At 36.0% G+C, this 27,203-nt stretch overlaps 1 protein-coding gene across 1 annotated transcript; it reads right to left on the minus strand.

Moving 5' to 3' along the window:
- Positions 1-6,781: 6,781 nt before the first annotated feature.
- Positions 6,782-11,846, minus strand: LOC113339456 (ABC transporter C family member 10-like). Its single transcript, XM_026584723.1, has 12 exons — positions 10,931-11,846; positions 10,485-10,864; positions 9,956-10,276; positions 9,784-9,870; positions 9,047-9,643; positions 8,782-8,946; positions 8,377-8,671; positions 7,993-8,207; positions 7,599-7,904; positions 7,412-7,475; positions 7,094-7,333; positions 6,782-6,888 (listed from the first exon to the last, which is right to left on the minus strand). The coding sequence occupies exons 1-12, from the start codon at positions 11,844-11,846 to the stop codon at positions 6,782-6,784; spliced, it is 3,693 nt and encodes a 1,230-aa protein (XP_026440508.1).
- Positions 11,847-27,203: the final 15,357 nt, after the last annotated feature.

Consider the following 27,203-nt stretch of genomic DNA (forward strand, 5'->3'; position numbering starts at 1 on the left):
AGTGACTATGTCCAGCTAATCGCTCTAGCATTTGGTCGATAAAAGGAAGGGGAAAGTGATCCTTCCTTGTGACCTTGTTCAATTTCCTATAGTCAATACACACACGCCTTCCCGTGGTCACTCGGGTTGGGATTAATTCATTATTATCATTCTGGACTACAGTGATACCTGATTTCTTGGGGACAACCTGAACAGGGCTGACCCATTTACTATCTGAAATTGGGTAAATAATACTCGCATCTAACAACTTAAGCACCTCTTTTCGAACTACCTCTTTCATGTTAGGGTTCAGTCGACGTTGCATCTCCCTAGAAGGTTTGGAGTCTTCCTCTAAATGAAGATGATGCATACACACAGTAGGACTTATACCCTTAATGTCTACTATAGTCCACCCTAAAGCTTCCTTATTGTCTTGAAGTACTTTTACTATCCTACTTTCATGATCACTATCCAAATCGGAAGCTACAATCACAGGTAAAGTCTCATATGGGCCTAAAAACACATATTGTAGAGTATCGGGTAGTGGTTTAAGGTCCAACTTTGGGGGCTCTTATAAAGAAGGAATTAGGGTAGTCTCAGAAACTGGTAACGGTTCGAACCTAACTTTCCATCTATCAGTGTCTAACACGGGGATAGAATCTAATAGAGCATTCACCTGTTCAATAGTGTTATCGTCATCAAAATATAAACCAAAATGGGATAGAAAACTTTCTAATGGGTCTTCAAATAAAATGTTTGGTAATGACTTCTGAACTAAGGCTTCTATCATGTTCACCTCTTCAACACATGTGTCATCTAACTCATAAGGTAGGTTACTGACATTAAAAATATTCATATCTATAGTCATATTACCAAAAGATAAATTCATCACACCATTTCGACAGTTAATGATCGCATTCGACGTAGCTAAAAACGGGCAACCTAAAATCACAGGTATTTGGTTCTCTGGGTCAGGGACAGGTTGAGTATCTAGGACCACGAAATCCACTGGATATATAAACTTGTCGACCTCAATAACACCTCGAGGAATTTTATCAGACCTATCAGCTAACTGCAGTGTAATCTGAGTAGGTTTCATTTCACCAAGTCCTAGATGTAAGTACGCATGGTACGGAAGTAGGTTCACACTGTCTCCTAAGTCAAGTAAATCTTTTTCTACCTGGTGTTTACCTATTGTACAAGCAATGGTAGGGGAACCTGGGTATTTGTACTTTGGAGTTGTAGTGTTTTGAATAATTGAACTTACGTGACTAGCTAAAAACGCTTTCTTATGGACGTTAAGTTTTCGCTTTCGCGTACACATATCCTTAAGGAACTTGGAATAAGCAGGAATTTGCCTAATTGCATCTAATAAAGGAAGGTTTATGGTAACTTGCTTAAAAACCTCCAATATGTCATTAAAGTTCTATTTCTTCTTTGTTGGTACTAATAGCTGAGGAAATGGGGCTCTAGGCACAGAATCAGACCTCTCAGGAACTGAGTTGGCATCATCAGAAATTTTATCAGTTTCCTTAGCTAGTGGTCCTGAGGGGTGAACTACAGTATGTTCACTATCGGGCATGCTTACCTGATTGTCTACTATCCTACCACTCCTAAGGGTTCTAATAACATTTAATTGATTCGATGGTTTTGTACCTACTTCATGAACTCCTCTAGGATTGGGATTAGTATGACTAGGGAACCTACCATTATCTCTCTCACTTAAGGTCTTAGCTATTTGGCCGACTTGAAGTTATAACTTAGCAAGGCTCTGAGCATTAGTTTGAAAATTCTGCTTGGTTTCCTGTTGAAAACTAACATGGCTCTGTGCTAACATTTCCTGAGTTTTTGCTAACATCTTAATAGATTCCTCTAAGCTAGTCGTTTTATTTTCTGGGCCTGATGTATTCCTAGTGTAGCCAAAACCTGGGGGAGCATTAGGATTATTATACTGACCCTGACTCTGGCCCTTAGACCATGAAAAGTTTGGATGGTTCCTCCAACCAGGATTATAGGTTTCTGAATATGGGTCAAACTTCTGACGATTATCAAACCTAGTGTAATTATATAGAGCATTGGCTTGCTCTTCATTATTCTGGCCTTCCCAAAAAGGCTCAAATCTACCACTAGTGTTACCCACTTCTAAATCTTCTAACCTTTTCGCTATAGCAACAATTTTGGCATCTGATTCATAGCCTCCTTCTACCCTATTAACGTTTCATCTGCCGAGAAGAATTGTTTTCTGGGGTCCCCTACTACTTTCCTATTGTTGGGTCTTTTCGGAGACTTCATGCAAATATGTCATCGCGTCATCAACTGTTTGGTTCTCAAATCCACCTGTACACATAGATTGTACTGTGGTTGTGGTGGGATAATCTAAACCCTCATAAAGGATTTGAACTAACCTAACCTTCTCTAAACCATGATGAGGACATTGGGCTAATAGATCATTGAACCTTTCCAAATACCTATACAAAGTTTCTCCCTCATGTTGAGAAAACGTGCAGATTTGCGTCCTAATAGACGATGTTTTGTGCCTAGGGAAAAACTTGTTCAAAAAGGCAGATGTAAGTTGTTCATACGTTTCGATTGACCCGGAAGCCAAACTATATAGCCACGATTTAGCTTTATCTTTCAGGGAAAAGGGAATAACCTAAGTTTCAAAGCATCATCATCTAGGTTTCTAATCCTGAGGGTACTACAAATTTCCTCAAAGTCCCAAACATGGAAATAGGGGTTTTCATTTTCTTTCCCTAAAAAGATTGGGAGCAGCTGTAAGGTCCCAGGTTTAAGTTAATAAGTTACTTCCGTCTCATCTAACCTGATACATGAGGGGTGAGTAGTCCTAGTTGGATTCAACAAAGCTTTAAAAGTTGCCATTTCTGGCGCTATCGGAGCAACAAGGATTCTCTCCTCAGTCAAAGGACGTTCATAAACAGACTCTTCAAAAGTCGGCCTCTCTAGATTAAGGTAATCGAGACGCTTCGAACTACTAGGTTTATCTTTAACAAATCTACATATTGCGTCTCTTTTACGTTCATGCATACAATAGAATTTTCTAAATTGGAAGGGTAAGCAAACACATATCAAGGACGACTCAACCAAATCAAACCTATTGATTTCTAGCAAACAAAAAGCATGATGGCTCCATTTAGATTGTTTCTAGACCAGCTTCTAATCCTTCGAACGGGAATTCGTTTCAATTTAAGCAAACCCCTACGGAAGCAATCCGAGTTAAAGTAAGTTGAATAGAGGCGAGGGAAGCTCGGTAGAGCTTTGATACCCAAGGCCTCATCGGTATTACAAGACGGCGCAGTCACGCATTCAACTTACGGAAACCGTCAAGAACTTCGAAGTATGCTTAAAAGAGTAACCAATATTTTTCGAATGACTTTCTTATTAAGCTCGTTACCCTATCGTTCTCGTTCTATTCAAAATTTTAGGCTTAGGTTCGCGTAGGTTACGTGTTCCTAAAACGGGCAAGAATAGAACGGTGATGAAATCCGAACCCTTATCTTGTATGGCCAGGCCTTGCTCTTTACTAGAAAAATAAATGTTTGTATTCAGTCCTCAACATATATGCTTACGAAGGAGTCCAGTAACTCGCTGACAGGGGATTCACGAGTGTTTAGAATCTTACCTCCCGTTCCAGACGGGGGATGGATCGGTTGTAGTCGACTCGGGCCACTGAATCCGATGTCAAGTGTACGAACCCAAGGTGTAGAGACAATATCGTAATTTTCCTCCTTCTCGTAATTTAAAGTACCCTTCCGTAGGGTAATAAAAAAAATAATGTCCCAAAGTCCAAAAGTCCAAAAGTCCAAAAAGAAAAGAAAAATTACAAAAATAATAAACCCTAATACAATTTTTTTTTGTTTAAAAGAAAATAAACAAACCCTAAACTAAAATTGTCTAAAATAAAATTGTCTTCTTTTCTGTTATTTTTGGTTTAATCTTTAGCTCGAAGTCTTTATGAAATCACCAAACTCTTTGGCTCAATTTTCTTTATGATCCGGAACCTGTAGACACAAGATAAATACCTAAAAACATAAAAAAGAACAAAAATAATAATAATAATAAAAAAATCTAAAACCCTAAAAACAAGTCCGCGTCGGCGGCGCCAAAAACTGATGTGATTTGTAGATAGTGGTAAAAGTGGTTCGATTCTCAGACTTGCGGAAGGATAAAATATAGACTTAAATTCTAAAACTAAAATAGAAAACACTCTAAAAGTTGTAGCAAACTCAATCAAAGATGATATCAATATTAAAAGAATACTGAGGCTAAGATTCCATTATTTTCCAAGTTTAAAGTGATTTAATCCAATCTTTGTATTCATGTAATTTTCTAGTTCAATTTGATTCTTACTATTGCAACAAGTAGATTCTCAAAAACAATAATTGTAAATACCAAGTATGAAGCATCAAAAATCTTAAACTAAGCATACTCCATCAAAATAGATCACAATTACTCAAATAAAAATCATATTCGATATTAGTTCAAGGCAAATAATCATAATAAAATTGCAATAAATAGATAAAAGAGAATATACCACTTCTTGTTGGAAAAATAGCATCCTCTAGCGCCTCAGCAATGGGGTTTAGATCCTCATATTAACCATGTTCTCAAAATATGTTTTTATATCTCAAAAGTGTACAAGGAGGTGAAAAAGTGATAACACAGCCGATTCGCAACAGTGTGAAGGTGTTGCAGAATCTCTGTTACAAAGAGGAAACAGTAGCTAAAGACCTAATGCAATTACTGTTGATAAACGATAGATGGGTTCTGTTGTTGAATATCGATAGTGTTCTGCGACAGATACTTGTGCGTCAATGTTCTTCGTGTTCTTCCTCTTCAGCAGCAGCAACAGAATATTGTATTTTTCGTGCAACTCGATCTCTGGAGCTCTGTGGTGTTCTAAACTTCTCCTAAGGTTTCGTACCCCCTATATGAGACTCGAAACAACTTATATATACTCTACATGTGACGATATTTCGAGAAAGATTTCAATTATCTTCCCGTTCTTTTCTCTGCAAGTCACGGACTTTTCTTCACATAAAGTTACGAATTCTTTCCCTTTTCTTCTCTGGTTTCCGTCGTCAACCCTCTTCTTAGGATAAAATCAAATCCAACAGGTGATATTCTCTTCCCTTTCTGTACGTATTTACTAAAAATAAATCAACTTCCCATAATTTCTCTCTTTCCCTGTTTTCACGAGAACCACATCACAACTTCTCCTGGTTCGATTCAAACTCTACTACCACCCTTGTTTAGTAGCAACGGGCTAATTCGAGTCATATCCATGAAAATATCCAGCATAATCCACATAACTTTTCAACAGCAAAAAACCCGAGATTATATCACTTTCCTGTTTTGCTTCATACTAAAAATCCATCCCAAGTTCATCGAATAAAACACCCATACACGCCCTGTTTATTCCACTGAAGCCTAACCCAAGAGAATTCAGCGGTTGAATCTCTCCATAATCGTTCCAAAATCAAACCCTAAAATATGCTCCGCTGTAAAAATAATTCCTGCCAGAACTTGAATTTGAATTCTTGAAGATGACCTCCCCTTATCCTCTGATGGGGTGTAAATAGCATGCGGCAGCAAACAGTAACAAAATAGAAAATCGAGATCAAAATAGACACATAAATCCGTCTATCATCCAGCCATAAGCTTAATCCGAGAAAATCACACTATTTTCCCATGTTTTCATCATGGGTTGTTATTAAATTTTTGTTCTCTTGTTCTCATACACTTCTATCAATCATCTTTTGATGAAATTCCAAACCCTAAATTTTTATTTTTTTCAGAGCCAATTAAATTTTTATCAATCATCTTTTGATGAAATACCAAACTCTAGATTTTTTTTTTAGAGCCAGTTAAATCTGGATTGTAAATCTAATCCAAGGGAAAAGAAGCTTTCATGATTGAACGGTGTTCTTCTTGTTTTTGTTTCAGTACAATAATGAACCCTAATCTACCATTTCCCCATCTAATTTCCTGATTTTCGCATGTACTAATTAGAAAACCAAATTGGTTTATCAAAAAATTTCAGCACAAACAGATCCTGATTTCAAACGATTCACACTATCAGAAAAGCTTTGATTCTTCTTATCTCTTTTCATGAAATCCTGCTTTCAGTAAGAACTAAGAACTATGTCTTAACCTTATTTTTCACCTATTCAATTTTGATGCCTACAAAGGCAGTTGAATTTCTAGGTAGTTGGTTTTCTAGGTTGTTTGAACTAGCTAGAAGTTGAACTCCACTTGTGCCAAACGAACCCTTATATATTTTATGGGACCCACAGAAAAGTTTCAATTTTTATTAATTTATAAATTTGGAAAATCATTAGTTTAGCAAGTTGTCCATAATTGGGAACGGCAAAAATTTTATTATTTTATTTTAACATAACAGTTGATTTATCGGGATTATTTTATAAAGGTTCTGCTTATATGTTAACAATATCTGGATCGACTATGTCCAAGATTAGAATTGCAGGAAAAGCAATATCGGTTACTGAGTTGGACCTTAAGAAATATCATTTTGAAAGGTCCAGTTGTTACATAGTTTTTCGCTTGTTACATAATGCTAAAAAACGTTATTCTTTCAAAAATGGGAAAAACAGTTATAATGGTAACTGTCTTTTTGGTAAATAACGGCCAACCTTAAGTAAGCCACAGACGTCCGTCTGAATCTGATTCGGTTGAATCTGACTCTTTACATCCAAGTCAGACATAAAAAAAGCTGAAATCAGTTACCGAGACAGATTAATGTGTTTAAGAACCCATTTTATCATTAATATGCAGTGTGGCTGTGAGACCAGTATTCCTTCACAAGTTGCCCAAACAACGATCCTTCATCCGCGATCAACTTCACTGGTTCATCATACTCCACAATTTTCCCTGTACAACAATGGAAAACAGTTCAGGTGATCAGTTATAATCACATTACGAATCTCTGATCATCCATTACTGCTATCCCGTTGGCATACGGGTAGGATTCACCGGAAGAAGGTACCTCTGTCTGACTTGAACTGTGAACATTCTAAAGAAAATTCACTTAATGTAAAATTGTATTTTGCACACTACAAGAGTGTATAAAACCCACCATCACTTAAGCCGAGAACCATCGTACTGTCCATAACCGTAGGTATTCTGTGGGCCACTGTAATAACAGTACAATTTTCGAATTCTGTCCTTATGGTTTTTTGGAGAATGTAGTCTGTTGCGCTGTCGATTGAAGCAGTAGCTTCGTCAAGCACCAATATCTGGCTTCTCCTTAACAGAGATCGCCCCAGACAAAACAATTGCCGCTGTCCCATGCTCCAGTTTACACCGTCTTGTTGAACTGCACATGCTGAAAGATCATAAACTGAAAGAAATGAAACGAAATGAAAGAGATTGATATTTTGCTCTCGATAAATACCTGAACTATCTAAACCCTCATCTGCGACTTTTACAATCTGTCGAAGCTGACATTTATCAAGAACCTGCATACATGTATCGGAACATCCTACTAGTCATGTGGTTTTCGAACTAAATATAACATCTCCTCCAATTTGTAAAGAAATAAACACAAGCAATGTATACGTATAAGCAGCGACAATATATACCTCCCAAATTTCCTCGTCCACATGTTGAGATAGGGGATCTAAATTGTATCTGACAGTACCATTAAAGAGTGTAGGATCTTGAGGGATGATCCCTAACCGTGATCGTAGATCATGAAGCCCAATGGTTGAGATGTCAATGCCGTCAATGATGATTTTCCCCCCTACTGGTTCTACGAGTCGAAACAATGCACCTATTAGAGTTGACTTCCCACTTCCTGTTCTACCAACAATCCCAATCTTGTGGCCTCCTTCGAATATGCAACTAATCCCTTGAAGAACAATTGGAGTATTCAACCTATACCTCATCTGCATCAGGTTTCTTAGTATACTGATTTTTCAATACATGTGAATTTGCAAATTATGGACAAATTTAAGATAATTTTACGTCACGTACCTTCAGATCGTGGATCTCCACTCTACCTATCGCAGGCCAACTGGGCATGGGTCGGTTTCCTTCAATGAGTTCTGGAGCTTCACTGAGAATGTGCATGTACTGGTTTAGCCTTTCTAGAGAAACCATATAGTTTGCTAGTGTGCACTTGTTTTGAACAGCAACAACTAGGAAATGGTTCAATGAAAGACCATAAGACAGTGCCATCCCGATAAATCCTGCCATAAGAAAGATTGGTCATGGAAGTGTTTCACAAACTCCCATATAAGATTTTGTAGTTGAATTAAGAATCTTCATTTTTATTGAATAGTAAAACGTTCACCATTGCATTAATCATGTACATAAATGTGTGAGAACGACAGGCATAAAAGGTAAAACCAAACCTACCCGAACCGAAAATTTTAGTAGGAAGCAGAACTATCACCAGGGCTGAGCAGCAAAGAATAATGGAGCAAAGTGTTTCCAAACGCTGGATCAACCACTCATTTGCCGAAAATATATGAAAAGATGGACCACAGTTTTTGTCAATGAGATCAAGATTCTCTGTGAAGAATCGGTTTTCCTGCTCAAAAGCTCTAATTGTCATAGCTCCTGCTATAGATTCACCCAGATGGCTTGCTAGCATTGACTTGGTAGTTCCACTCATCCGCATGAACTCTTTTGCAGAAGCAGAATAGTATCTCTATCGGGTTTAAGGAAACATTCTGACATAAGTTACTTATGTACCAAAAACAAATGCATTCAGTCAAAATGTAAAAAGGATTTATGAAGAGAAATTTGTTGGATTTTTACCTGCAACAGAATCACCATATATACCAACGGTATAGAAACGACTAAAACCTGCCATGTAATAACAGCTACTACTCCCAGATTGAAACAAGTATTAGCACTACTCATAGCAGCAACAACGAAGGTAGATGGAAGGTCAAGGTCTACAATACTCAGATCAGAAGAAACCTATACGAACATACACAGAAGAAAGACATATGTGTCATAAAGTTATCGATCAAAAGAAGAACTATTGATACGTCATTCTAACTAGGGGCCTCTTACGTACCCGACTTAGTATCCTTCCCAAAGGTGTAGATTCATAAAAGGATACTGGAGCATGGAAAAGAGATTTCAATAGCTGATCAAATAGTGACTTGGAAGAAATTATGCCCAAAGCAACTGTAGAAAGAGATCTAAAGAGTACAAAGAACATTGAGCTACATCCAATCAGAATGTACACCAGGATCAGTCGCAATTGGGTGACGTGAGGGTTATGAACATTAGCAGCCATCCAATAGTTTTGTAATACTTGGCCAACAAAAAATATGATTTGGCTTAGGACAGCTACAGAGAAGTAAATGAAGCTTTTGTTTTGATTCAAATACTGTATATATGGCTTTAATCCTGCAGTGTCCCTGGTTTCTCTCTCTTCTTGCTCAATCAGCTGATGCTCAACTGACTCATTTAACTGATTTCCGCAATAACTTTCCCGAGTCTTTCCGGAATAGGTTTCACACTCACCGGAAGAAGTTACTAATTGAATGTGGGGTCTTTCAGAAGTAGTTGTAGCTTTGTGTGCATGGACAAGTTCACGAAATGCTCGACTAGAAGACAACAATATTTGATATGAAGCCGCATGTTGGATTTGCCCACCTGACATCAACTGGTAGGAAAATAGAAACTGTTCAAAATATGATATGAAGCCCCATGTTGGATTAGCACAGATGCATTGGTTGATTTTGAGGCAGTTGAAACTTAAAACCTGCAGGTTGAACCGTTTCAGTAACTAATATTTGTACTAACCAAAATAGAATCAAATGAAGGAAGGAAATCAACTTGATGTGTAACAAGTACGACCGTCTTCTCCGATAGAGCACCCATTATATATTCCTGCATTAAAACCCAAGTTAGATTTCCTTAGGATCCAAATCGAAACACACAAGAAACCAAAAGTATCCCAGAATTGGAAGATCACATTAAATATGTTTATAGCAGTATGGGCATCGACAGCACTAAATGGATCATCTAGAAGATATATGTCAGCATCCTGATAGAGTGCGCGAGCAAGTTGAATTCGCTGCTTCTGGCCACCACTCAAATTGATTCCTCTTTCTCCTATTTCAGTTTGATCGCCGAATGGTAGCATGTCAAGGTCCTTCACCAGTGAACACTTTTCTATTGTTTCTTGATATCTTTGCTTATCCATGGGGGAGCCAAACAGAATATTGGCTTGTATGCTTCCAGACTGAATCCATGCCATCTGAGAAACATAAGCAATCTTCCCATTAACTTGAACCTGTATACATCAAGGAACTTGTATAACAAAATTAGACCAATTCATGTAGATTAGCGTCCATGGAAAGAAAGTAATTTTTTTTTCCAAGTGCTTAGTCTCACAGAATTAACCTCCTAACAAAACTATGATGAAGCCTCTGAATATAGAGTATGCCCTGATAGCTTCAAAGTTCAAACCAGAGAAAAGGTCTGGGGTGATGAGAACTCACCGTTCCCTCCAACTTAGGAATTTCTCCAAGTAGTGCTGCTAACAGGGTTGATTTACCTGCACCAACCTCCCCACAAATGGCCACTTTCTCACCAACTTTAACCTCTAAGTCTATGCTCTTTAAGTTAAGAATTGATGAGTTATCTTCCCATGAGAGATTAGCTGAACTGATATAAATGGCGTATTTATCTTGCTTTGTTCGTTCCAGCTTCCTAACTTCTTTACACTCTAACTCAGGTGCTGCAAGAAATTCTACAATACGTCTAAATGCAACTTTTACATGAATGATCATTGCAATGATCTCTGGAGTCAGTCTAATGGGTTCCTGAACAATGCGTAAAGTTGCCACAAAAGTGAAGACATTTGTAGCATTGAGAGGAACTCCAATAATATAACAAGCAACAAAAGTTGTAGAAGAAACCAATACGGGTGAGATCCAAAACACACATACAGTATATCCCATCAGAAGCTGAGTAACTTTCAAAACCTTGAGCTCCTCTTTCCTCAATCTTTCAATAACAGATTTGAAAGACATCTCCCAGGCATAAAGCTTCAAAACCTTCATGTTCAAAATAGCCTCTGATATAGCCTTCAGCCTTTTATCTTGTGCCACTATAAGCTTACTCTGAAATTTTTGCTGTAATTTGGCTAAGGGAGTATTGCATAACAAGGATAATAATATTACAACTAATGATGCAACTGATACAAACCCAACTGTGCGGTAAAGAATCGCTAATCCAAGACATAATTGAAGGCATGATGTCCATATATGGTGCAACCAATAAGGGAATTCCCCCACTCTATAGCAATCTACAGTGACAAGATTGATTATTTCGCCAGCTGAATGCTTTGACTTAACACCATTAGAAAGCCTAAGTTGCTTTCTATAGATAGATGCTGAGAGCAAAGACCTGACTTGCACTCCCAACAATCTACAGCGGAAGTACCACTGCCTCTGCGACAGCGACTCAATGAATTTGGTCAAAAACAATAATATAGCTAGCATGTAGCCCTCGTGCTTAGAAGCTTCTTTTCCTTCCCAAACAGAAATGAAGGCACCAAGAAACAATGGGGCTGATGAAAGAGTGATTACCTTGAGAAATGCAAAGAGCCCAGATATTAGAATCTCTTTCCAGTAACATAAAACAATCACTCGTGCAATTGATGGCTTGATTTGCTTTTGTTTTTTCAGTTGTTCGGTGAACAATAAGTAACATGATTCAGCTCTATCTATCTTTCTTAAGATTGGTATATCATCATCTTCAAGTTTTTTTTTCTTACCCTTCTTCATCAATGGATTTAGCCACCAAAACGACATTCTACTAAGAAACCCAGCTTTAGCAAACTGGGTCTCACACTTCATACTGTAAGTATCTATGCTTTCTCTAATTCGTTTGGGTGTCTGGGTTTCTCCATTGAAATCATGTAAAAGAGCAACTCAAGTGCTTGATCACTCTCCGTCATTAAAAACTCAAATTGATCAGAAGACTCAACTGGTGCAACTGGTGCATAAGACAAATCATTCAATGGCAGGGTATTAATAGCATAATCAAAATGAAAAAGTAACTGAAAGTCTGAAACCAAAGAATCTTAATATAAATTTCTTTCATATGATCCTAATTGGATGTCAACAAAGCAAACATACACAAAAAAACATAAACCAAAACTAATAAAACCAAATGCAGTGCTATTTCTCGTTCTCGATCGACAGGGCCAAAAGTGATCCTGAATTAAGAATACCTTGCCGCCTCGGGTTAATCAAAAAGCTTTAGCAAGAAACTCTCTACTACAAAGTTAGATTCAAAAATATGCATAAAAATAAAAAAAACATGCAAGCACGATGGGTTAATTTTTTAAAATTCATGCATGTTCTTTTAATGCTAATTTACTAGTCAGTCTTGTATCTGACAGAACACTCGACTTATCTCAAAATTAACAATACCTTTTTTTTTTTTTGGTTGTGACAATCTTGTCGAATCTGTAAACAACATTGTTTTTTGTTTTCCAATGTTTGGTAACTGATTTGTCAATCGGTGAAACTGAACATAACTCGGATATAAAGTAAACTGAGTTAGTAATGAGGTGGGAAAATCAAAGACACTAGATTTGTGCCCGTGCTATGCATCAGACATATTTTTCTTTTAACTTGTTGTGGGCAGGACTTCGTCCCACCCCGTGCCAATGTAATTTTGATTTGGTGTGTGCGGGGCTTCGCCCTCCCCATATCGATGTATTTTTGATATGGTGTGGCGGGCAAATACATTAAATAGGTTGGAGAATGTGTGCAAATTTTATTTAGTTTTTCCTTTTAACTTGGAATGCGCGGGGCTTCACCCTGCCCCGTGGCAATTCATTTTTAATTTGGTGTGCGTTGGGCTTCACCCGCCCCGTGGCGATGCATTTTGTATTTGGTGTGTGCGCGGCTTCGCCTCGCCCCGTGGCGATGTTTTCTCTATTTGATGTTGTGGGGAAAATACATTAAATTAGTGGAGAATATGTGCATATTTTATTTATTTTTTCTTTTTATTTTCGCAGAATATATGTGTATTTTTTCCCCTATATATATTAATTTGGAAAAAAAAGCCCTAATATAGTAGTTACTCGATTTCCAAATTGAATTTGGATTTCCAAAAAATTCCACAACACAGTAAGTTAGGTTTTCCTTTTTAAGTTTGTAATTTTTAAACCAATCATAAGTGCCAAGTGTCCTCACCTAAATATTGCCATGTCATGAGTTCCAAATTGAATTTGGTTTCCTTTTTTTAATCTTTTTCCTATTTTTTTTTTACAAATTTAACCCAATCGTACGTTGCCAAGTATCCTCACCAAAACGCTCGTTTCACAAAACTCGAAAAAGGCCTATTTCGACCAATAGGAAGCGAGGGTTTCCTCACCGTTCAACGTGGGAGCTTTATTTGTCATGGCCTTTAAATCTTTAGATGTTATCTAGCTAACTAAGATTTTTTTTACTACAAATTTAATACTCCGTCTGTTCCACTTTAGATTACTTGGGAGTTTTCACGTGATTAAGTAAAGGCAAGAGATATGAAAAGATTTCATATGCCCTTGAAAAATGTCTCGAAACATTAATTAAAATTACCACACATTTAAAAATAAACCTATAGTTCCAGGACAATAATGTTATAGCTGTCTTCATGGAAATCCAAAGATTTCCATATTCCCTTGTAGACAGTCAACGTTTGAGTCAACCGTTATTGACGGACATACTCAACTTGGGGCTCCTGGTTGGCACAGGATCGGTGCGAAAAGACATTCTAGTCCCTTAAGATGTTAACTTAACCGTGTATGGGTGGGTTAATATGAACCCGGTGGCTAACTTTCCTAGGACATCCTTTTTTTTTCTTCTTTCCCCCTTATTTTTCTTCTCTTCTTCGCCGGGTGAAAAACCTATCAGAAAGTTTCAGGCTTGTCTTATTAACCAGATCTCTAGTGTAACTTCAGGTACAACTCTATGTCACCGCGAAATTTTTCTTCATAAGTTGTGAGAAATTCAAATACAGTTCTTTCTAGTTTATATTGAAATTTTCATCTTGTAATCATCTCTACTGTAGGATTAAGTTCATGTTGCACTTGGTTCTTTATTTGATGTCAAAGAAGAAATAGAGGAATAACGAGTTATGTATCAATGCATCATCTCGCATTTTCTTCGTTATATTGATCTGAGTATCAATTCTTCATGTCAGGGATTTGTCTTTCAATGAGACATATGGGAACATACCATTTTCACTATCAAAGAATCTGAGACATTGTAAGCTTCTATTTCCATTGGGTGGTTCAAATTTATAGTCTATTGTTCAGTGATTTTATCTGTTGGTGAAATTCTTTCGCATGTTGAAAAGCAATCAGCTAACTGGATCGATTCCTTCAACTTTGTCACATATTCCAAACTTGAAAAGCTTAAGTTTCACTAAGTTTTCATTTCTTGGCAATTTAATATTCTCTATGTTTTTTTACCGAAATACAAATTTTCCGGACCTAGACTTATCTACTTGAATGAAGCTCTACAATATCTGTAAGTTTATGAGTCTGTGTTATTTGAATGCTCATCTCATTTTTGACTTACTGTAAAATCCTTGGTTTGTTGCCAGTATATTTGGTTGGTGTATACAGTTTACCCATTTTTTTAACCTTACTTCCTACCTCAAGTACCTATTTTAATTTATAGAACTGCCAAAGTCAGTAACCCATTATATTATATAGCATCCTAAAAAGTAAGGTACCCATTTTAATATATACGACCGTGTTAGTAAGGTACCTAGTACATTTTATACACCGTCTGAAAGAAAATATGTACTACTTTGCTTACAGAGAAGTGAGCTTCGCAGTAGGCACGCTACTGACGTTAAATGATAGCTATTCAGGTAGGGACTACGCTTGAAGCTGCTACACTTTCCCCCTTCCTTTCCCCCACCCCTTTTCCTATTAGGTGGGAGCGATCTTAGCTCTTGATCCCTTGGATTGGAGTTAACAGGGGGTCCTTTTATGTGGCATTACACCACTATCTTCTTGACACCGGTGGAAATGGGGTGGGGATGGCCAGCATTTTCGTACTATTCTGCAGTTTCAGGTCATCACGATCCTATAATTAATTATTTAACAGATCTAAAATTCAACTCAAATCAAACTGTAAGTTTTATTACTGTTCAATGTCTTCGTTTAATACACACTCATGTTTATTATCTATGGATTTGAAACCCCAAAACAACAAGGAGCATTCACTAACCCACACACCCAAGACTTGCCTAAGAAAGATTTGGAAAAAAAAAACAGTACAAACAAAAATGTTCAACCTAAATCATAAGAACTCCGAAAATTATCAGTGAAGCAATACAATTCAACTAAACCGAAAAAGGACAGTAGCTTTAAACTCGTGTTGCCTGCAATATCCTTGACGTAACCACTTCAAAGTCCTGTTTAAGTTCCTTAAAAGCATAAAGTAGGACTGGTAAGAAGAGGAGTAAAGGGTAAGAAACACTCAACTGCAACACTCAATTCTGAACTTTCGTATCCATTTCCTCCAAACTGCTTTTTTACAGAGAAAATAACTTTGATGAAGAAGAAACGATCTCAAATTTCAATTTGTGGTTAGCAAACATTGGTTTAGCACCTAGATGATTAATTCAATACTAATTCTTCACCACAACATGTCTATATCTAATAGTATTAGCAGTTGCAGCTTGAATAAACTCTTTTAAAATGTTCAAATACTAAGTCCAAGTAACTTACGAGCAAACATTTACTATAAAGCTAATATTTGGTCATCACTATCGGATTGTACAAATTCATTCTTAACAACAACAACTCAATTAACATAAAGTTTTTCAAGCTACTATTAACCTGAAGCTCCCACAATAAAACCGTCTTCATCGGCTTTAACCACTTTCGAGGTATCAATATCGCCATTCCCTGTACTGCAAAAGCAAGGATTTATAAAACGATGCGAGCTCGGTGATAAGGTAATTAATTAAGGATTATTAATGATGATTTTCTTACATGGGATTGTATATAGACCAATGAGTCAGGCATACTGTGCTCGTCATTTCTGAAGAGTGAAGAGCAAAAGACAATATATTAATATGTTAAACCATAGTCCTAAGATTTTAAGAAATCTGTTGAAACTAGCAGAAACAACAAAAATATAGACAACCTTTTTGTCACAACTCAAAACTACGACTTTCAAGTAACCACAAAGAAAAACCTAGAAATGGAGCCTACCTTATATCTTGGAGAAATTCCACGAATTTGACTGTACCATCTTCCACAGGTAGAATATCCTCAGCTCTTTGAAACTACCCAATATTAACAAAAGACCCACGCAGTGTCTTGTTAATCCGAGGTATGAGGCTGAGACATCGAAATGGTTAGTTCCAATTCGAGAAAGTGTCTATCTATGTCATTTCAAGATTTGAGTTTTGGTTCTAGAGACTCGGATACCCATGAAGGGGAAAACTGGCTTTCTTATTTCTTATGATATTTCTCGGTATCACTCACGGCATATCATTCCATGTCTCACTGACTCTATCTACTTACTGACCTCTGCTTTTTCTGATGAATTCCATTGACCTGCCATGGCTAGTATAGAACCCTCATATTGGAGAGAGACGAATTTGGTAGAGGGAACTAACCGAAGAATAAGTTAAAGAGATATGAAACCCCGAAAAAGCAATTTCAAATACACCACCAACTTTATAAAATACACAAAATTGATCAAAAAGACCAAAACAGAAATTTTTTGGGTGAAATAGATTGTTAGCTTTAGATACTGTTTATATAGCCAAAAAAAAAAAAAAAATACTGTTCATTTAGCCAAAATGGATATTTGGCCCAGAATATTTTTTATTTATTAACCTGAAGAGATAAATATGTCCCTATGTTCTACAAATCTTTACTGGTCAAGTTAATGCATGTATTAAGACGAAAGCATAGCCTCCTATGATTCAAAATAAGAAGAAGCTGGTTGCTATTTCATGACTTCCAATTAATTCCAATGGAGAGAATCTGAAGCTGGCAATTGGACGATTAGGATTTTAAGTGAAACACGCGCACAATGGATTGTACAATTAAGATGTTTTTGCTCCAACTGACTAGTCTCTGGCAAATTGCTTCTGCATTGCTTTCCTGAAACATCAATGTAATGCTTAGATCATAAGAAATAAATTTGGAAGATAGAGAACAATATTTGACATGAGGTGATATCTAAAATAGCTTCACAAAAGTTATACAACTCATAATATTATAGATTTATTAGTTAAAAAGTAAATCATTATGAACCGAAGTGTACTGGTCCTACAGGAACATGATGGTTACATACTACATCGGACTAGACGTCCATTATAACATCACCAACAAACTTCCCTCTTTTGCTCTCGTTCATTCTGACTTAATACATAGGGCTGGGTCAGTTATTGCTACTATTGGACAAATTGGCAAGACAAACTAAACTATCCAAATGGATCCAGGGAAAAAGAATCCAAAGTTGGCACAAGAGATAAAGGTCAAGCCAATATAAATGCTTCCATTTCTTCAACTTACGTGCAAAAGAAGACGAGATGTTGCATTACAGAGTTGGCCATTTGTCCAAAAGCAACTGAAAATAGTCCACTAGGCAGCTGTTACAAACACGATACAAGCTTATGAGCATCCATACCTATAAATACTAATATTTTCAAGGTTTTGGTGGAACAATTAAGAATTGATAAAGGAGTTTTTGAAAGTTAAGATCCAAAATGGAAGTTACTGTATATACTTCTTTAGAGTCTGGGAAATTCGAAATGAAAAAGGCTTCTAGGTCATTGGAACTAACCTTTATCAAGTTTTGTATCTTGAAAAACTACAATTGGACTTTTACCACCAAGTTCCATGGAGACAGGCTGCCACAATCGCAAAACCAATGAGAAAGCTCGAAAAATTTACAAACTCAAACATAATCCAAGGTAAAGCGCTATAACATACCTTGACCAGTTAAGCTGCAGAAGCCATCGCCTTAGAACCGGTTGCAGAACTTCCAGTAAATGCAACCTGGTTGAGGGACATACTTTCTTAGTGCTTATTCAACATGAAATCAATAATACCGGAGATGCAGAGATAAAACATCAAATATTGATGCAGAACAGAACCTTGTCCACCTGTGGATGACATGCCAAAGGAGCACCAGCTTTTCTGCCCAGATTTTCTTAGTGCTTATTCAACATGAAATCAATAAAACGAATCCTTGATTTAGTTTTTGTTTTATAAAAAAAAAATATACAAGCACAAACGTTAACAGATAATAAAACATGGATGAAACCAGGCTCATCCAATGGCAACACATGATGAAACCAATTTCATCCAGTAATAACACATGACGTACAAAGGTTTCATCCAATGAAAACACAAGATGAAACCAGTTTCATCTAGTTGTAACCAACAAAAAAACATGTTTCATCCAGTGGAAATACATGATGAAACCAGTTTCATCTAGCGCTAACGAACAAAAAGCTATGTTGTCATCCAATGGAAATACGTGATGAAACTAGTTTCATCTGGTGGAAACACATAATGAAACCAGTTTGAATGTATCAGAGTATACACTAAGATGAAAAGAATTCAAACAAAAAAAATGTAAACAAGGATATACATCTTAGTGTATATGTGAAACCAGTTTCATCAAATACATTTTCATTACGACCTAATCATTAAAATTAGGACCGCCAATAGATGTAAACTAGATACATCCTAACTTAAGTCTAAATGAAAACCAGTTACATCCTATCTTAAATGAAAACCAGTTTCATGTAATACAGATAACCAGTTACATCATTACAACAACCAGATGCAAACCAGTTTCATCCAATATAACCAACCATAAAAATACAATTTCATTCAATACAGCTAACAATCCAATACAACAACCCAATGCAAACCAGTTTCATCCAATACAAATTCATTACAACAACAACCTAATTTTCAGTAAAGTTGAATTAGAATATCGACAGGTACTTCAAATATACCTAATTTTCAGATTCATTACAACAACAACCTAATTTTCACACCAATTTATACTAAAATAAACAAAAATAACCAAGTTACACCCGGGTACTTACAATTCAAAAATTAATCATGTAATTTTGAAAATAAATTCAAAACAAAGTTAGGGTTTTGGAACTTACGAGTTCTAGGAGACATTTTGTGAAATTGATCAGCTCAAACCCTAATTAGGCTATAAATCTTCCATGATGAAGTTTGTGTCGTTGTTTGCAGAAGACGGAGAAACCAATTCTACCGATGGTGTCTCCATTTTCAACTACAAAGACGATGATACTATTGATTTCGTCGTTGGTAAGCAGAAGGTGGAAAAACCGATTCCAATAATCGTGATGTTGAAAGACGGAGGAGAAAGAGAGGCGGTGGTGTGAACTGCTGGTCTTTTCTTTTTGGAGATGGTTGAGGAAAAAGGAAAGACGATGGTAGGGTAACAGAGAAGATATTTGTTCTAAGGGTATGTTTGTCTGTTTCACATAAAAATATTTCATGTCCATCTGACCCATGATGAAAGTTTACTCGTCCATCTGAAACGGAAAACTATTTTTTTTTGGACAAATAACCCATTTTCTGTATAAAATATAGCCTAGTAACTTTATAAATTTGATTTTGAGTACGATTTACACAAAATAAGGAGCACTTCCAACAGGCGAACGCCAATCTCAAGGAAAACTGGAGACGTAATTATAGGGAACATACATGAATACAAGTGCATATAAAGAGTAAAATAAACAGATTAAAAATGACGAACTTAAGAACAATAAAGATAAGTAAATGAACAAAAAACATTATAAAAATATCTATCGGGATTTAATTTTTAATCGAAAATCATCCATGTCCATCTGTATTCTAGAGATTTAGTTTCACGATGTCGGGGCATCGCCAGCTTATTCGAAAAAGAAGGCAGGAATGAGTACAGGAAGAAAAAGAAAGCAGTTTTAAGTTAAAGCGCATTGTTAGCCACCGGGTGAGTACATGAAGACAATTTTTAAACAAAAGCTTTGTACCCACTAGATCATCAATTACCTATTCTCGTGTCTTCATAAATAAATAATAGCACAAGCGAAATACATAAGGCTGGAGAAAGTCAAAACCAGTGCCAATCTACAATCACCAATAAAATAGAAAGGTAAATGACTGAAAATGGAAAAAAATGTTTGTGTGTGCTCAGACCTCAATAGATACATGTATATATAGACTCTATACCAATTTGGCTTATACCAAGATCATAGTTACAAGACACACAGACATTCCAATTAATATACTCAATGTTTGTGCTTAATTTGATAGGATGTCCAAGAGTTGTTGGAAAAATATCGCCTTCCTCTTGTTTCATGGCACCAATTCCTCAAAAAAAAAAGAAAAAACAAAGTTTCAAGTGGCAACAACCCTAAAACAGATATAAGGGGGTTTAGATGAGACTGTAGATGTAAATATAAAAACTTCAAGGACAAAAACAACTTCAAAAGGTAATTGTCTGGTAACCTTAAATGTTGTTGCCATTTTAGACACTGGCCAGTGAGAGCCATTAATCGTGATGATAGCACAATAATAGTGAACATCTACTGCAGCTACAACAGTTTGGATGAATACAATAGTGTGAATACACAGTCAGAAATGGCGGTTGTTTTGATCTGCAATATAGTAAAAAATAACTATAAGAACCACAAGCAAGAACAATACTGAAAAACAGATAAATAGCATAAACAAAACCTAAACCAGTGATATATCTAACAATCATGAACCTCTTAATTAACATCAAATAAACCTATCACCAGTTCATAGACAACAAAAGAAACAAAGACCACTGGCCTAATGAAGAACAATGCAAATGTTTAATAAACACCTTCCTGGAATTAAAACTATTTGGACAACTTATTAGAAACAATTGATTCCACGTTTCACTGAAACCCTATAATTTTAATTCCATATTAAATTTTGGAACCCTATATATCAATTTTGAAATAAACTGATAGAACAATATAAACCCTTCATAACGAAAAACATATAGAAAAAAGATCAAACCTTTTTTGAAGAGATGCTAAGTGATATCAAGAGCTGATTGCGTTAAATTTTGAACTCACCATTGTATGCTGATTCTTCTCTACTTCAATTGAAGATAGTTATAAAAACATGAAAAACAATAACAGTAGTAAGTGATCATAAATTGGAGATAGTTAAAGGTAATTGTTATCGTTAAACAATTAAAATTGATCCAGAACATAAATTCTTCTCTGAAATCCAATCTCGCAAAATGTTGAACAATTATAGAAGGAGGATATAGTTTACTCTAACCTAACTCGACCAGGAAGGTTAGTTAAACTGGTAAAAATATGACTGAGGGGTAAACTTGGAATAAAAAACAAAACTTAAAAAACATGGACGGACAACGGATTTTTTCCGTTTATTTAGCAAGTTTGAAACCTAGTCTGTCTATAAGGCAAAAGAGAAATCTTTGGATTTCTACAAGGATTGAATGTTAGGGTATTGATAGTAGTTTTGTTGAAAAATATAAAAAACTATCAAATAATGTGAAACAAAAAACAACTTTAGAGCCTCTTCTAAAATGGAACAGATGGAGTATGTAACGATGATTCGGCAATGACTCATACTAGAATTGACGGTTCGAATCTGGCAAATTGAATCCACGTCCACGATGGACTTGCCAGATTGGAAAATCACATGGCACGCCATCAGTGGTAACTTTGATGTTTGATGTTTAAAATAGTATAGAAGATGAGTAACTCTACGTTGACGAGAAATTTTTTGATGGGGGTGATTTTGGATGGGGGCATGGGGGACCAGTAAAAATTTGTCAATCTCAATTAATTGATTTTATCTAGTTAATTTTTGAAGAAAGGGTATCTAAGGAATTTTCTAGTAATTAATCTTCCTCTTGTCCGTGAAATTCTGAAAATATTACTAGAAAAATTAGCATCAGGAAAATATAAATCTTAAATCTTAATTAGTTGACGGTGGTTTTGTTTTTTGATCGGAAAAAGGTTAAATGCTTGCTAATTTGATTAACGATAGTCAGAGAGAGGACCTTGATAATATAAAGAAAACTAAAAATACCACCGATGATATTTCTACTACCATTTACAATCGTCTTGTGATGATAATCACCATTAATGGAGAAGTAAAATTAACATATATTTCAATTTTTTCAGCAAAGCAAAGCTTACTGGTGTACTCTTTGATCTTAGAAAGAAAATATCGCGGCCAAAACTAATGATTGTCGGGACTTTGCTGGAATCAAAGAATCTGTCAGGATCAAAATCAAATATCATAAAAGTAAAACCTAATCTCTTAATTATACATTATAGTTTTCCATAGTACAAACAATACCCAGAATCGGTAATGAACAATTAGTAAATAAATTCCAAATCCAACTCAAAACTTTAGTCTTAAAGTCATTTGGATTTTCTTCGCCTGTTTGACCTTTTTCCCTGTTCTATGTTATAACCCGATGAAGATGAAGAAGATGAAGAGAGGTTTTCCTCCTTCGTATTTCTTTCATTAGTATTAAAAACAAAAAATGGAAACTAATTACTTATGTTTCCCTAAACACCCTTGTTATAAAAATCAAACAAGTATTTAGTTAAAAAACTTACTGACAAATGGCAATTTTCTACTAATCCCCCATGCCCCCATCCAAAATCACCCTATCAAAAAAAAAAAATCTGCGTTGACACTCAAATATCTAGAGTATTCTCTTGTGGGAGGATCCAACCACTGAAAGTGGGGCGCTTCCAGCATATTGAGATGGTAAAAGGCTGAAATAGGACCCACTTTCTACTTTATATTTACACATCGGGATATTTTTCCGGAGATATATGTGTTTTTAAATAGAAGATAGCGAATTAATGTGTCTTGAAAAGGAATCCGACTAACTGTTGTAAATTTATGATTATAATATCATGCATAATAGTACTGTTAGAACAACTCTGTCTCTCAGGATTCTTTTTTGTTTCCCGAATCAGTATTGCTAAGAATTTTCTTAATGTTTTTGAAAATTTACCAAAAATATTTTTGTTCTAGTCATAGAGTACAAATTTGGGTAAGCCGCAAATTTGCTCATGTATAGAAGTAAAAACTTCCTCGCTTGGTGAAGCCCTTGGAGGGACAAGCATGTTGTAGCTAGACTTGACAATGTAAGTTTTTCTTTTTTTGAGTTCAAATTCCACTGGAATACATCTTCAACATTGATACTAAAATTAGAGAGGCTCTCTTGAATTATTTCAAACTCACTATTAGAATTTTCCGAAAGTCTTTTAGGAAGCATAAGATTTTGAAAAAGGTCTGACAGATAACCAGAACAAACTTCATCAAAAAAATTCGATTTTGACCTCGAGTCTGCATAAGATAAGGAAAAATGTTACAAAGTGCATCACCTAAAATACACATGTCTTCCCAGAACCTTGTTCTTTCACCATAATTAAATTTAACCCTGAACCGTAAGTTTTTAAGAAAAAAATATGTCCTTTGCGTAAGACCCTTGCATACAAAATAACCTTAAGAACCTATCGGCTGCTTGGACAACTAATCCACCATAGAAATACAAAATTTCTCTTATATACGTCTTCAAAGAGCATCGAATTCATTAGCAAATCTCCATAACCATTTAACGGATAAAGCGATGTTCATAGACTTTAATTTTTGGATTATTTGATTTTTGGTTCTTAGGTTTTGAACAAAACCTGGATTTGGACTAACATTTGTCCAACTTTTGCATTTGGTTTAAAGAACAACGTTGACCCGCCTTGACTCCGTCAAGTGACGATGTGTTTAACTTTTGACTTAATTAATTTTTCTATGGCCCCTTGAATTATAAATCATTTTCTTATTCCACCTCTAACTATTTCTGTAATCAAATATGGGCATGGGAACAATATGTTGTTGTAGTAGTCTCTGCATTGGAATCGAGAGGGGATCTATTGAGCTGAAATTAGGAGATGATGGTGGAAATAATTGAACAGTTCCTGATAATAATTGATCAAGAAAAGAGTAACCACAACCAGAATCATGTTCACCATCAGAACAACACTATAATAGTGGTGGTGGAAAGACTCATCCGTAATCGTTAATTGAATCAACTAATATGTAATCATTAATGATTGGCTCATTTGAAATCGTTTATTGAATTCCTCCATGGAAGCAGCTTTAGTTGCAGCAGCTTGAATATCACGAGGAGAAAGAGAAACAGGTCGAGGAAGTGAATCACTGATTTTAGGAAAATTAAGAATCGCTGAGTTACCTTTGATACTTAAAGTTGCAACATCATGAACTCTTGCTGCCATTTCTGGTGTTTGAAATGTACCAAGTCATATTCTTGATTTCTTTCTCGGTTCACGAATTTCAGATACCCATTTCCCCCACCTCTGTATGTCGGATGCTTATTATTGTTATGATTACACTCTCCTCTACTTGTCTTTGTTCTTGCAGAGAGATGTGGTATTACTAATTGATTGATACGGGATTTATTTTTCATAGGGATTTCTATTTAATCGATTGATATTGGATTCATTTGATTTTTTCGGTTTCTAATGGATTGATACTGGGTTCAATTGTTATCCTGAACTAGTACATCGACGAGTGCATCATTATCATGAGCATCATAAAATGAAGATACACCATCATCAGGTCAAGAATTTGCTCAATTTGGTGCTGGTTGATTATGGGGTATTGAATTAATGTGTTTAATTTTCTAATTTGGTGTTGATTTGATTAAGGATTAGGGGGTCTTAATTTCAGCAACATTTTCATTTTTAGGGCAAGAATTTTGTGGGCTGTGTATCTTGTTTGAATTTGAGTGGAAATTAAAATTTAGATTTGTAATGGGTATCCTACTACTACAACCCTTAGATCTGTTCTATTATATAAAGGGAACTCCCCTTACTGAAGCAGAGTGAAGCTGCAAAAAATGTTTTTCAAATTTACCCTTCATTTTATTTTTTTCATTTAACTATCCGTAAATAACTAGGGCTACAAAAGTAATTTAAGGGGATTAAAATCACCTTAATAAAATCATAAGAATCACTGAATCACAACAAAAGTCCATTTGATCAGAATCAAACAATTTCTTACCCCAATTCCATCACAACAAAAGCCAATAGATCACAACCTTACGTATTCCATCAGTTCGATCGAATACCCATAAATTACATTAGCAAAAAAATGAAATTGAAATTTATCTTCACAGCAAACTTAGATCTGAGTGGACGATTCTTCTATTAATTTCTTCAATCGCATCAGACAAGGAGATAACAAATTACAAAAACTAAACATTGCCAATTAAAAGGACGGAGAAGAATTTGGAAGAAGGGGGAAAATCAGCAGCAATGGTGGAGGTAGGTGAAGATAAAATACTGCTTATGCTAATAAGTCAATTAATTGACCAAAATGACCAATTATTTATTCCACCTGTTGAACATGCATGTTCGGTTATGGTGTGCTCCGTGCACTAAGATGGGATTTAATTAACCTACTCCAGCTGATAGATCTTTTTTCAGCCATTGATCGAAGCACTGATCCTGTACACTAAGATGGGATTTAATTAACCTACTCCATCTGATAGATCCTTTTTCAGCCATTGATCGAAGCACTGCGTATGCACGTGCGTAACATTCTTGTAATCTATACAATAAACTAGGAAACCATCGTGAAGAACACTTAGAAGAATTTTTATTAAGTTTAGAAATCAATACAAAGAAGTACAGTAAAACCCTTGACTTGGGGAGCAAACAACTTTCTCTCTCTTAAAGTTCTATATCTACTCTTAAAAAGATCTCTCCCTCAACACAGTGGTAGTTGGTCCTATATATAGGAGTTTTACATAGTGGAAGATAGCTAATAAAGCCCCTATTTTCGGGTTTGTCGTGCGATGTTCTCGCACGCTTACATTTGGATCTTCTCGCACATGCTCTTGGATATTCGCACTGACTTCACATTTTACTCGTGACCTTATGACGTCATTAGCTTCGTCATCCGGAATATACTACGTGCGAGTATGTTTGCCCCCTTATAATAGTATCCCTTCGCATGATACCTATGGGTGCGATATTTAACCCCTACATTTTGCCTCTTCTCTTAGCGATCTTTATTATGGAATGAGCGATGAGAGAAACTGCTCTTAAAATCCTCTTAGCACCTTTTATGTGATTTGCCGCACCTCATCAACCTTTCATATTTCTTAACTGACATTATTCCGAGATCTCGGACTTTAACTTCTCCACGTGTCGTTCTTATCGATTCACCTTTGGACACGTTGCGATTAATCCATGTAACTGTCGCTTCATGTCCTTTCACTCATAAATGCGTTCATAAAATTGAATTTCGTGGGGATGAAACGAAATCTTTTATAAGGATTCTTCTCGTTTTTATTCTTTTCTTTTTACTCTCTTCCTTCAACCTCTGCAACTTTTATTTTATTACCGTAGTTATTTTTCTGTTTGATCTTTCTTCGTTCCAACTGTTGTTTCTGTTTCCTGTCTGTTGTATTATTTCGCCCCTTTGATCATCTTAGCTATCTTGACTATCTTGATATTTATAATCCCATTATAAAAGATCAACAATGGGGCACAAACCAGGTTGGAGAATGGTAGAGGAGTTTGATAGGTTAGAGGTCGAATTCAGGGATAAAGGCTTCACACTAACCGCTCCTTCTTCATCAGGGCCTACTTTGACGCTTAACCTTAAATGGTTCAAGACCGACCAATGGAATGATCAGAAAATCATTATCTCTGTAGAGAAGCTTCTCGCTGGTCTGCCTATCCCCCTCTTGGATCCGCGAATTCCTCTGTTTTATAGAATCCTATCGCATGATAAATTTAGGCGTGTGATTTTTCAGTTGACAGGTGATGCTATTAGGATCATGGTGGATTTCTCTCGTCGTGCCGCTGGATTATGATCCCTTTATCCTAGAGAATACAGGAATGAAGCATATGCTGACTTACAAATTATTCTTTCTGATTATACTGTTGAGAGATTCTTTGCTAACTACGAAGTGGTGATTATGAAGTCTGAGTCATCTCGCGAGGCTGTTCGCTTGTCGAGGAAAGATGGCCTCGTAGAGAATCAAAGGATTATGCGAGACGTTGATTTTAACGATAAGACTAATCGCACTGCACGGAATTCTAATGACAATCGCTGGGATGTTTATCCTGTTATTCTTGAGGGT

The sequence above is a fragment of the Papaver somniferum genome, unplaced genomic scaffold (genome assembly GCF_003573695.1).
Source record: "Papaver somniferum cultivar HN1 unplaced genomic scaffold, ASM357369v1 unplaced-scaffold_21, whole genome shotgun sequence".
NCBI lineage: Eukaryota > Viridiplantae > Streptophyta > Magnoliopsida > Ranunculales > Papaveraceae > Papaver > Papaver somniferum.